Source organism: Borostomias antarcticus, assembly GCF_949987555.1.
Source record: "Borostomias antarcticus genome assembly, chromosome: 7".
Classification (NCBI taxonomy): Eukaryota; Metazoa; Chordata; class Actinopteri; order Stomiiformes; family Stomiidae; genus Borostomias; species Borostomias antarcticus.
Window position 1 is genome coordinate 26,702,369 of NC_140240.1, and position 12,780 is coordinate 26,715,148.

The following is a 12,780-nucleotide window of genomic DNA, read 5'->3' on the forward strand; positions in this document are numbered from 1 at the left end:
AATGTAATCTATATTTCATTGGAAATTATTTATTCAACTGAAGTTGAACTTTTTCATCTTTTGCTCTCCTTACCCAGGGAACACTTCTTCTCCAAGAAAGGTGGTCGCGTCTTTGAGGGAGGGGCCAGGGCAGCGCCCTCGCAGCGCAGGTCAGAAGAGACAGGGCAGTCAAGCTTTCATCGCATTGGCCAACTTCTTCAAGATGAAGAGTAAAGCGGAGAGCATTGTTGTCGATACATTTTCGACTAAAAACCAAGATGGACAGACCTCTGTGGACAACCCGTCAACGGACATCGAGGAACCACCAGCGGGGGCACAGAGTAAAAGCCCAGCCACATCTCTCATTCTGTTTGAGGAGGTAAATGAAAAGCGAGACAAATTATGAATAAACAATGTCTTTTATGGATGTTGCGCAACTTTCTCTGTCTCTCGCTCGCGCTCAGGTGGACGTCGTATTTGATGTTGATGTGGGATTCCTTTCAGCGATCAGGACTTTCATGTCAAACACCAAGAGACCCGTGATACTGACCACTAACGGTGAGGATATCCAATCAGATACTATGACGAAACAGGAACACCAGCACACTTGCTCAACGAACTCCAATTTAATAAGCTATACCATTTTTCAGTACACAAAGGTCATGTACCACCACATTGTATAGCCTGTTAAAATTGGATTTTGTTGAGCAAGTGTGCGGTTTCCTCATAGTATCTACCCCACCTGCACATCTGTAACTGAGATTTGACTCGGTTGTGCAACGTTCAACTATCTATATCCAGTAAGATAACATGTATGGCTTTAATCAAGAATTATCCAATTAGCTGATCACAAACCATTGACAATACATTTAAAACTGCCTGCAGATCTGTCATTCAGCGGCACATTTGACGGCAGCTTCGAAGAGATCCTTTTCAAAACGCCCTCAATGGTAAGACCCACTTTTTACACCCCTGCCTGCCAGCCGGCGAACGCTGCACCCGTATCTTTTTTGAATTATTTTTTTAAACATTTTTAACGTCTGCTGCTCGTGTCCGTTCCCTCTCCTGAGGTGAGCGCGTGCAGCTACCTGCGGCTGGTCTGTCTGGCTGAGGACGCCGGGACGGATCCGGGCGACGTCGCCGCCCTGCTGCGGGCGACCCGGGGGGACGTCAGACGCAGCCTGCTGCAGCTGCAGCTGTGGGTCCGCAGCGGAGGAGGCGGGGCGCCGCCACCGGGTGTTCAGAGGCCGGTGTCCAGTGTTCCTTCCTGTACCCTGAGCATGTTGGGTCTTCTCAACGCTGGGCCCGTACAGGACATGCTGCGCCCTCTGAGGTCCTGGGCCGAACCAGAAGTTCCCAGGTTAGTGGATGTCCTCGCAGAGAGTTGGAAGAGAGGCGTTCCTCTGCTCTACTCAAACTTGGAGCTCCTCCTGCCGCTACCAGCCAAAGCCGAGCCTACTCCAGTTTGCAGCCCGGAGGAAGTGACTCGATCTGGGCCACAGCGAGGGCCGAAGCCCCTCGATTCCTCGGCCCGCTTCAAGTCCCCAGAGCTGGGCCAGACCAACCCCACGAGGACGTCTAGACTGAGTAGAAAGAGCTCCAGATCCGCTATTGAATCACTTGAACCAAAAAGAACCTCACTGTCTTTAAAGAAGATTCGTTCAAGGACCTCGTCTTCTGATGTCGAGCCCAAAAATGAAAGGCGGGTGTCCCGCTGCCTGGGGGCCCTGGCCGACTTCATGGACCACATGTCCTTCCTGGACGCCACCACGCCAACTCCAGACCTCCACACAGCAGGCCCGTGTAGACCAGGGACGTTTGTCTGGACGGGGGCCGAACTGAAGGACGGACTGCTGGACGAGATGCGAGAGGAGGAGCTGCATGGGAGTTGTAGTAGCGGTGGCTGGGGATGGGGGACGTCCGTGGAGATCCGGGCCGCTCTGGAGGCTCTGGCCTTCCGGAGGTGCCGGGCGGGCGTGTTGGATGCGTGGGGCGGAGTCGAGGAGCCGGGCGCGGAGCAGAGGGGGGTGGTCACCCTCCCCGTCCCCCCACACAGACAGAGCTTCAGCTTCATTCAGTCCTCAATCTGTGAGCCAAGGTGAGTCAGACTCATGGTGACCATTGCCTGATTGGTAATCCCTCTGAAGCACTTGAGTATCTTGGGCTAAATTACAGTGCTGTAAATCCGATTATGGTGCCCTTTTAATTTCATGACATTCAATGTAACCTCCTTCAATCCAATTAGTCAATAATTGATTAATCTGGGTAATAAACTGTACATAAATATGTACTATATCTACATTTAATTGCAGTGTGGTCCAAAGGAGACGTGACATAATCAGGACTGTCCTGTCGAGCAGAACCTTCTCCGCCCTGGGGGACAAGCGTGCCGTTACCGTGGACTACCTGCCTTTCCTCCGCTCCATCTGCCAATCGCAGAGGAACCAGGAACCGGAGCAGGGAAGGGGCAGAGGCAGGTAAGCTCCGCCCACTCGCCACAGTGAGGAATTGGGACATATTCAGCCTCCACGTGCTACAGGACGAATCCTTTAAAAAGACAACCGTTTCTCAATGTCCCAGGTTTCTGCATCACTTCAGCAGTATCCACCTGGGCCTCCCGAAATCTACTGTCCGACTCCTAGCAGAAGATTTCCCATAATGACCGGCTTCTCATTTTTGTGAGTGTGTGTATATAACAAAAGGTGTCCACTTGACAATGTGTTGTGCATTGTGTACATATGAAATGTTACTGATGCCAGTTCTATGAATTGAAAAGTTATATGAAACATTATAAGGAAGGTGAATAAAATTGAAGTTTTTTTTTTTTATTCAATTCAAGTGCCGTAACTGTTTGAAGAGATGTAAAAGTTTGAGAGGTATTTCAGAGTTTGAAGTATGGAAAACATTTGCTCGTAAAAAGAAATGGACATCAGTTGCATGTGAGCCTGACCTATTTACACTGTCCTTACTCCTTACACAATACTGAGAATGGATGAGCTATTTGAATGGATACCTCTTCAAGAGCAGTTCTATTTACCAGAAACAGACTGCTTACTGGCAAAACGTGGGCTCCCAGAGTGCTTTTCAAGACATACGTTCACATAAATATCAGACAGCCTTCTGAACAGTCGGTACACACAGAACAGACAGCATTCCGTCACATCAGTATTTTTGTGTCCCTTGATCACAAGCAAATCGGATGAATCCACCGCAGCATGTAGAGAAGCCCGCTGCGCGTCAACGTCAGCTCGACTCCCCCAGCAGCTCGTAGAACGCCACCGCCTGCAGCAGGGCGTCGCACAGCTCCTCCCCTCCGCTCCTCCTCCCCGCCATCTGGAAGGCATCCCTGTACTTCACCAGCAGGCAGTGAGGGAAGCTCACCCTCGGCAGCTCCTTCGTCACCGACTCGGTCATCATCCGCCGCACCACCTGGGCACCGCTGGTACGCGCGTCGCCCACCATGAGGCCGAAGTGGCGGCCCACGGCGGTCCGCATCATATTGAGGACCCTGGGAGGAGCGCCCGGGGCAGGGTCTAGGGCCGGGGACGGGCGGGCGTACCTGGGCTCCAGGAGGGAGAACAGCATGGCCTCCACCGTCCGCATGTGGGCCATGACGGGGAACAGGGTGGTGTTCTGGAGGGAGATGGAGGGCTTCTCCACCACGAAGAAGTTTGCCGAAGGGAGGTGGGACACCACTGAGGAGATCTGTTCAATTCAATGACACGGTACATGAGTTAGTATAGTTATTCTTGTACTGGAAGTTGTCTAACAAGTTCTGGGCATTCAAGTAGGCTACACGATGCTGTCCCAATGCAAGATAAACGATCATGTTTCTCAGTTTCGGATAGTAGCCTTCTTTGTTCAATCAACTCACATCTTCCAAGTAGGATGAGGCCATGTAGGTCCCCTTCATGAAATTGTTGCACTCCTGTTCTTGCCAGTCCAACACTGTCACCCCTCTGTCCACATGGGCCCAGGCTATCTTGTTGATTCCACACACGATAGACACTATGGAATTGGCTTCCTGAAATAACAATTTAGAATTTCATAAACTTGTTCAAGGTACATGAACGATCGCACTGATATTATCTCCCAACAAGTCTCAGCATCTCACCAAGAGCGACGACTTCTCGACCTCTGGTCGGATGAATTTGGCGAGCTGAAGCTTCACTTTTTTTCTCTCTTTCTTTGGCGGGTTGAGGATGGAGTCGAAGACAATCACAGCACTTTTGTGTTTCAAAAGGGGCACGTTTATCACGCTTTCGAGATTTTTAAAAGGTCCATTCCGAATCCTGTGTTCAACAATATTGTGAGACTTGCGGCCGCGCAGGAGCTTGACGCCCGCCAGCTCCGCCTCGGTGGCGTTGTTGAGCATCAGCAGGATGGCGGCCCGCTGTTCCGGGGTGTAGTAGGTGTCCAGGGATTGACCCTCATCCTTACACGGGGTTACAGAAGAGGAGAGAGTGGCATTCAGTGTTTCAAAGCCCGCAACGGGTATCCGACTTCTCCAGCAGCATGTGCATTGAAGATATCGGAGTTCCAGCTCGGGGAGCGAGCCTTGAGGGCGCAGGAATAAACCGTATTTACCTGCAGAATAACAGAATATGCATCTGTGATTCAGTTGAATCCAATGTTATTTAGCTATCTATCTAGCTAGGCTACGTGCTCGTGATCACCAGCACCACCTTTGACAAAGTTAATCAATACCTGACATAAATTACAACGGAAACATTTGTAACATTGCAATAAATGACTTTAAATGAATACCTCTCTGTGCGACTGTTGACACAAATCGCTTGGCAACCAACATTTTGCTTCGGGTTTTCAGATAATCATTCTGGCAACATTGAAGAAACTTCGTCCTCTGATGGTCCACGTTTACATTTACCGACGTGCAAGCGAGGATCGCGCACTTTCGTTCCGGAACTATTTCGTTCCCATGATCTGAATGATGGCTTGAACCAAATTCTTGACCAAACCAAATCTTCATGTGAAAAGTTAGCCCTTTTCAGTCATTTGAAGCTTCAAAGAGACCGCCACCACCACAGAAGAAGACTACCTCGGAAAAATAAATTCACTCGGACAAAACGCGTCTAAATAAGTTATTTAATGGTAGCGCCGAGGCTTCAAAACCCAGCATTTGTTTAAATAAACCCTTTTGCTTAGGTAAGTGAAGTTTCATGTTTATCTGACACTCTCCTAAATAGGCCGACACCGATTTATGGAAGTGAACGGAGGGTGAAAGGACTAGTCTGGCATGAGCTAGCATGCGACTACAGGACTGAAAATTGCTAGTGAAAAGTCTGATTTAAATGTCCCGGGCAGCAGGCTATATACGCTTCTATAATAGTCTACACTCTTTGTCGTTCTCGTGTGTGGGCTACTTACTGATGTTCTGAATCTGAATCTTCCTAGGAAGTCTGACTTCCCATGCATTAAAAATCACCAAACTTTGCACATAGGTCCAGTCCTATGCCAAATGTCCTCAACTGCCATTGTGGGCCAATATAGTCCTGATACTGGCGCTACAGCAATCATCTAAAGCTTAAAGTAGTAAAAATAAATCTGCCATACGTAGCGTACTTTGCAACCACCACCAAAATGTAGGCTCAAGTGAGCAAAAACTTCAATATGCTTTGAGCTGGCAGGAATTACGATGTCCACTCTGTTTTTCTCAACCAGGCCAGGTCCAGACAGGCTTATGTGCGTGGCTGGCTTGTTTCTGTTCAGGACTGGTAGGACGGATGCCAGTCATGCCACTGAAATAGCTGTGAATTGAAATGACATAAAATAATGTCTGATAAATTAAGAAAGGTCTTGTTGCCTGGACACTAGGGTTGCTCAAAATTCCCAAAATCGATCCCTTTTTAAATCCCAGGATTTCCCAAAGTGCTTTTTATACTAATTTAAAGCTATTACAGGCCTATAAAAATAAATGCAACAGAACAACGCTATTTTATCACAAAATTGCTTTATTTCTATGACAAACATGCAGCATTTCTGTTGAAATTCTATAGAAAAATAAATAAAGTAGGCAACATTTACAAGAAAAACTGAATCATCAATCTTTGTTCAGTTAGCATATTATTACTTTTTTTTTTTTTAAAGCCATTGCTTGACGCAGCTTATATTTAACACTGGAAAATGATTTACAAAATGTTTTAAAAGGTTAATCTAGAAAAAAGAGGCATTGCTTTGCCGCTGCTTAAAGGAGTAGTAAAGGGAAAATGCATGTTTAGCCCTGTTTTAAGGTTACTTTAGACCTGGTCCAGGGCGATATCCTACAGATAACGCCCTGTTACTCTCAATGCAATTTACCTAAATTGGATATTAAATACTTGGATAACACAACGTAATGAACATAAAAATCAAAGTACAGTTACTCTTAGCTACCAATAGCCTATAACCAGAGATTACATTATAATAGTATGAAGAAGCTATCAAAATCCCTACCGAAGCCATAGCTAGCAACATATAGTTAGCACCATAGGACTAACACTGATCTAACGGCCATTTCTAAGCAATGATAAAACAACATGGTAGAATATCACCATTGAGGGATTGAACCAGTAAACTTTCATCACCTTGTTCAAATATATTTATCCCTCACACTGTTATCCATATCTATACTAATAAAAGACTTACAACTAAAGAGCTACAACACAGTAGCTGGCGGAGCTAGCAACATAGGGCTAACGCTAATATAGCTAGCAACATAGGGCTAACACTAATCTACCAGGCATTTCTAAGCAATGATAAAACATTGTGGTAGAATCTCACCATTAAGGGATTGAACCAGTACACTTTCATCACCTTGTTCAAATATAATTATCCCTCACACTGTTATCCATCTCTATACTAATAAAGTTACAATTAAAGAGCTACAAGACAATAGCTGGCGGCTAGCGACATTACGTTATGTTTGTATACAGCTTTACATTTTAAACCAGAATTTACCTGACCTGTCCGGGACGTAGTGTTGAGCTAGTCGTCAGTGACTAGTGATGGGAATTGATCCAGTTCCAGACAGATGGTCAAACAGCCGTCAATGACGTGGACATTTATTAGACAATAAGCAAATGGGTTACAAAGACAATAGCTGTCGTGGCAGCAGAGTGGGAAGGCGGAAGCCAGAGTATTTAGGGAAGAATGCAGCATGACGGTACAGCTGTTGAGCTAGCAAGCTAAGAAGCTAACAATGCTAAAGGCTAGGAGGCTAGCCGGGCTGAGAAAGCTAAAAGCTAACAGGCTACAGTCTGTGGCTCTTAAGTACATTCTGCCAGGGGGAGGGGGTGACATGTGACATATCAGGTTATTGTAGAAGACTGTAATCGTGCTCAATATAGTCATTTGTCAATCAGCCAGGTCAAGATTAACCCAGTTGCCAGGACAACCGGAACCTTCCAGCCCGTCTCCAATGTCTGGTTGAGCAATCTTACAACTGTTGTTTACTGCTTACGGCTTACAGAAAATGACTGGTCAGCTGTGTGTGTGGGGCTATTCATACACTGTATCTAGGGCCTAGGCAAAGGTCATCTGCGTGCAATTTAAAGGTGTGTTCTGTCTAAACAGCAAAACTACTTCACTAGGTTGTTCAAGACTACCCTCGAGTGACGGTTGCAAGCGGAATTTTGACGGTATCCCAACCGAGTTCCACCATGGGAAAAGGGACAGGGGACGGCGTGCCATGCAAGTGGAATTCCGACGGTATCCCAACAGAGGTCCACATGAGTTTTACCATCAGAAAAGTGACAGGGCAGGGCGTCAGCGCATGTGAATGCAAGTAGAATTCCGCTCGGAGACCGCTACCAACTCGCCAGCAGAAATTCTCCAGCTGTTTAACAACGGTGCCCCTCTAGACACCCCCCAGTAGAAACACTCCAGCGGATTGTCGCTCTGATTCCAATGGAGGACCGATATCTGTGTGCTATCTGGGAAAAGATTGTAGTGAAAGGATGAACATGTGGAGGTTTGGGGTATAGTCCCATAAAATCAAAATCATCCCCATCGGCCCCAATCTCTCGGGTGGGAGTCTAATACTTTCACCGCTTCTTTATTTTGGTGTGCTGGGACTACTGCCTCTTGTGGTACCAACAGAGAAATGCAGGTCAACAGGTCAACATTGACCAGTGTAAGGGAGGGAGGGAGGGAGGGAGGGAGTGAGTGACAACCCAACAAACGCTATCCTAGGTGCTGGTTTACAGCCATGCACAAAACTAAAACCTATCAAACCTATCTCCTCCCACAATTTTTGGTCAATTGACACTCCAATTGCTACACTGCATCTCCAGACTGTTCTCTACAGATTTTTTTTCTGTAGGCCACCAGTTAAAAGCAGTATTATTGCGTACCACTGGGGCCAGTAGCATCTGTTAATAGCAACCTTATCACTACAATGAGCACCTCATTGCATGGCCCTTTTTCAGATACTCCTGGAACAAGAACACTAAACAAATGCAAATGCAAATGCAAGGTTGATTGGGAGATCGATCTTGATCAGGTGTGGCATTGATCTGGAGTCAACTTGTTAGTTGTGATGTGTTTCCCCTATGGTGGCTCAACTGGTACATACTGTAAGATCTGCTTGCCCAGTAGGCCTACATCTAGGGGTGGGGCTGGGGTGGGGCTCTAACCATCCCATTGACTTTGAATACTGGAGAAATTGAAGCTAACATTACATGAGAAACCCTCATAGGGCTAACACCCGTAAAAATGGATTCAAACCACCAAGGAACATTATCATACAGTAAAGGTTTGACAACACCTTTAATATGATCAGCTTTATTGGGATATATTATTTTATATCAGGCTGATTAATTCATTGTTGATTCATAACCCGATCAGAAGGTATCTGCTGGTGGGCGATGTCATCATTTAATCTCAGTGGGGCACTTGCAGGAGGCGGGACACGATTTATCACGGAAGGAACCCTTGCATCCCCACGACTTATATATAAGAGGACAGTTCCAGTACCTGTCTACGTAGGGACAGGGGTTGGCTGGAGAGAGAGGGAGAAAGAGGAAATTATGTTATTAATCAGAACGGTTGTTCTTTCAGAATACAGTGAACAGTGGTGTTAAATGAATGGTGTATGAAATTAATTAAATAAAAATAAACTGTTGTAGAGCAATTACACCAGGAGTCACTGAGTTCGTTGATGAGTGAATGCCCGAGAGATGCAGGACTTAGAATGGGGTGTGTTGGGGGAGAGACCGGAGTGCACCGAACCACCGCTGGTTGCGATCTGAGGGGGGCGCCACAGAGCCGCCCAAACATGGCTCCCCATTCACCTCCATTCATTTTTTTGGCCGTTAGAAAAATGAGATGGAGGCAAGCTATATCCCAGCCTACAGCCACTTACTGCACAGCTTGTTTTCACAGTTATCAGGGCAGTCTCCACAGGGCTTTCCAGCCTTGTAGGGGTGGTGGGACTGGTAGTTCCCTCTGGGATGTGGGACAGAGCATACAATTATCTATTAAACACTGCTGCTAACAATCAACAATGATCTGAACCATAACATGTCCCCTGATAATGTTTCTTCAGTGTTACAGTACATATGTCAGAGGACTTACAGGAAACAAGACTACGGTACAGTATGACCCTGTTGCTAGAAGGACTTACGGAGGATTGTATTGGCAGACATAGAAGTACTTGAGTCTGGAGTTGGGGCAGTGGGCCATGCCGCAGCCAACCTCGTTAGACCTATACCACACAACCTGAGCACAGAAATGATGGACAAACTAATCATTACCTTATTTTTAGGATACCCAATATGTGAGATCCTTGAGGTAGTATCTATATGAAACAGTTAAAGTTAAAGGCTAGGTTTTGGACAACTGAGGACATTATTGTGTTATGGTAAATGTATCTGGGGTTATAGTTTGTCTGGGTCACATATTTTTGTGAATCAACTTTGATATGTCAATATAGCATTCAAATATATGTCGATATAGAATAGCTACCACCAATTATATTAGAACTCTTTTCATGGCGTCAAAATTCCTGGCGAAGGCCTGGTTTCTTTACCTGTGTGAAGTGTCCGACCGTATGTCCGGTGACAGATCCGACTCCGTACTTGAAGCGATTCACCTCGCTGTACCAGGCGTCGACGGCGGTGGTCCAGGACCTCTTATGGCTGGACATGTACAGGTTCTCTCCAAGACTTGAGGGGCTGTGGCGCATGTTGCAGGTGTCAGCCCACTTCTGGGCTTCGGAGGCGATTTTGGGGCTCCAGGTCTGAGATCAAATCAAATGTTAATGAAACACTTATGGGGTTGCACATTTCTACCTTTGTCATTTGAATATTGTTGCTTGTGAAATCCCTGTTTACCATTTTCAGCATGTTGCTGGAAGAGGGAGTAACTCCCCTTCTCAGATCATTGTGTCTGTTTACGATTTCATCCTCGATCCCGATGCAACAGGACTCGTGCAACAGGACCACGAATCCAACCAAAAACGTGAAGAGAGACATCATGGAGAGAGTCCTAGAAAAAGGATAACAAACGCAGCAAAACAATACCAATCACAACTTACTCACATAGAGCGGTTTTATCAATCTACACAGTAGCGTTACCGTACACACATATGAAAGTGGAAAAAATGACCTTTGCCATAATGACTGGTAGAAATCTGTGCCCCATACTTTACCTTGACGTACTGGTGGATGATGAGAGTGTTGATGAGAGAGGTGTATCTGGGAGTCTATATTTATAGGCCCAATCATAGCTGGGGGCATCATTGACTTTCTTGAAGTGAGAAGTGGGACAGCCACTGTTGACCTATTCTAATGAGGGATTTATGCAGGGGCGTGGTGCTCACCACCTGGGGGTTATTCTAAGTCTAACCCATGTCGCCGGTGTTCTGAAAAGTTGGTTTACCTCCTCAGGATGACCTACCCAGTGGCACCGTATGGGGGAGAAAAGTTTGGATGATTCTAAGGGCCTCTGACTGGCAGGGGCCCGAAAAAATATTAGAACATTAGGTACACTTTTTCAACATCATCATCATAATTAAAATAAGTTATTTTACAATGTACTGATAAAACTAATGGTTTATTTTTCTTTTCTTGTTTTTGGCTCAAAGTCAACATCCAGAGAGCCAATTGCCCCCCCCTCTGTATTTGCATGAAATGATTTGGTCCTGCTGCTAATCGCGACACCAAAGGGACTCGCTTGCAGTGAATTGCGAGTGAGGAGTGTTGGTGTGGAGCGTATGTCTTAAAGCACACATGTACAATGTGCGATAAAACCCACGATTCTGAGGCCGTAAGGTGGTCGTGGGTTGTCGCAGACGATCGTAGCTCATCGTATGCAAAATCGGGACTCGCAAGTCGCACCGTGTGAGAAGGTGTACGATCTGCGATTCATTGCTACTACGTTCTACGATGAGGCTACGACCTCCCAACAAAATATCTGGCATGTCAGATATTTTCGTCGTAGATCGCAGGTGTGAATGGCTCTACGACACGACCACAACAGACAGATGCTCAAAACAATCCTTCCATGTAGTCATGTGCGCCAACCATGTTCATTCATGTTTTGTTTGTTTGCTATGGCACACAACGGGCCCAAATGCGTCTTCGCTTGAGATTTTTCTCCACACAAAAAAGTGCACACCAGCATTGCAGCTTATTGTTGACGGTCCGCCATTGCTAGGAACTTTTATTTCTTGACAGTTTGCAATCGAACGTTTTCAACAAATGCGCAAGAAGAAGAAAAATCGTAGAAGTTCACGCTGCAGCCAAGATGAATCGTGGGCGTAATCGGGGCTGAAGCCGACATGTAGGCTACACTGTGCGATAAAACCCATGATTCTGAAGTCGTAAGGTGATCGTGGGTTGTTGCAGACAAGACAAGAGAGAGAGAGATTAATTCACTTTATGCTAATAATTTGACCCTTTTGACCATAAACTCATCTCTCTCGCTCTCCTATGCTGTGACTATAGGACCTCTATAGCTTGCTCTCTCAGTAGATCGGTTGGTTAGTTGGTCGGTACGTCCACAAAAATTGTGTCTGGCTGCACATGCACGCTGAGAAACCTCTCGTCAGGGCATTCTTTGAAAGAGCGCAATTTGTTTTTGCTAATTTGAGCCAGTGACTCACCAGACCTACCACAGATCTACCTCAGTTCTGCCCCAGACCTACCCCAGTCCTCATCCTATCCTCCCCACTCTCCCCTTTATTCTACTTCTCATGTTTTAAGTACGTTAGTTTCCGTGACCACCTTTGTATTTTATCAGCGCAAGTCAGGGCCGGCTTTAGACTTTTGTAGGCCCTAGGCAAAATTTAATGTGGAGGCCCCATTTTGAAATAAACCTTCCCCACCATCAAGCAATATAGACTAAGGCCCCTCCATTCCATCGCCATGTAACGTTAAGCCATCACTTTAGGCTATCAGCACCAATGACACACTTGAATATCACATCCGGTTGGGGCCTCAGCCATTGAGATCAATCTATTGCTGGGGGAGGGGGGGGTCTCCCGGAAATCTGGCACGTATCGTATCCAATGAGAAACGTTAACAATTTTTATAGAGTTTAAAACAAAAAAGGTTTTCTGAGGGCAGAGGCCCTAGGTATTTGTCTACTCCACATTTAGGTAACCTGGTGCGTGCTATTGTACTGGTTCCCACGGCCAAGGTAGCCTACAACTGTGGAATAATTGTTATGTGCAACTGACAAAGATTAACAGGCTTATGATATTGTCCTTACAACCTCCGAGGTAATCTTAATGTTTGTAGTTATTTAATTATATTTGTGTTATTTAAGTTTGTTCATTCACGGATTAATTACTGTATGTTT

General features: G+C 46.0%; 2 protein-coding genes across 2 annotated transcripts; both read right to left on the reverse strand.

Moving 5' to 3' along the window:
- Positions 1–2,924: 2,924 nt before the first annotated feature.
- tefm (transcription elongation factor, mitochondrial) lies at positions 2,925–4,847 on the reverse strand. Its single transcript, XM_084440711.1, has 4 exons — positions 4,747–4,847; positions 4,094–4,566; positions 3,854–4,003; positions 2,925–3,684 (listed from the first exon to the last, which is right to left on the reverse strand). The coding sequence occupies exons 1-4, from the start codon at positions 4,787–4,789 to the stop codon at positions 3,223–3,225; spliced, it is 1,128 nt and encodes a 375-aa protein (XP_084296837.1). The 5' UTR covers positions 4,790–4,847; the 3' UTR covers positions 2,925–3,222.
- A 4,479-nt stretch (positions 4,848–9,326) lies between these two features.
- LOC311311669 (cysteine-rich venom protein natrin-1-like) lies at positions 9,327–10,451 on the reverse strand (the record flags this gene model as incomplete). Its single annotated transcript, XM_084441416.1, has 4 exons — positions 9,327–9,423; positions 9,602–9,696; positions 10,007–10,216; positions 10,311–10,451. The coding sequence occupies 4 exons, from the start codon at positions 10,449–10,451 to the stop codon at positions 9,327–9,329; spliced, it is 543 nt and encodes a 180-aa protein (XP_084297542.1).
- Between the last annotated feature and the right edge of the window lie 2,329 nt (positions 10,452–12,780).

Bases quoted from the DNA above. Each gene is read 5' to 3' on its own strand.
- tefm (XM_084440711.1), bottom strand. From the start codon at position 4,789: ATGTTGGTTGCCAAGCGATTTGTGTCAACAGTCGCACAGAGAG. The intron at 4,004-4,093 runs GTGAGATGCTGA...TTGTTATTTCAG, and splicing joins TCGAGAAGTCGTCGCTCTTG to GAAGCCAATTCCATAGTGTC. The intron at 3,685-3,853 runs GTGAGTTGATTG...TGAATTGAACAG, and splicing joins CCTCATCCTACTTGGAAGAT to ATCTCCTCAGTGGTGTCCCA.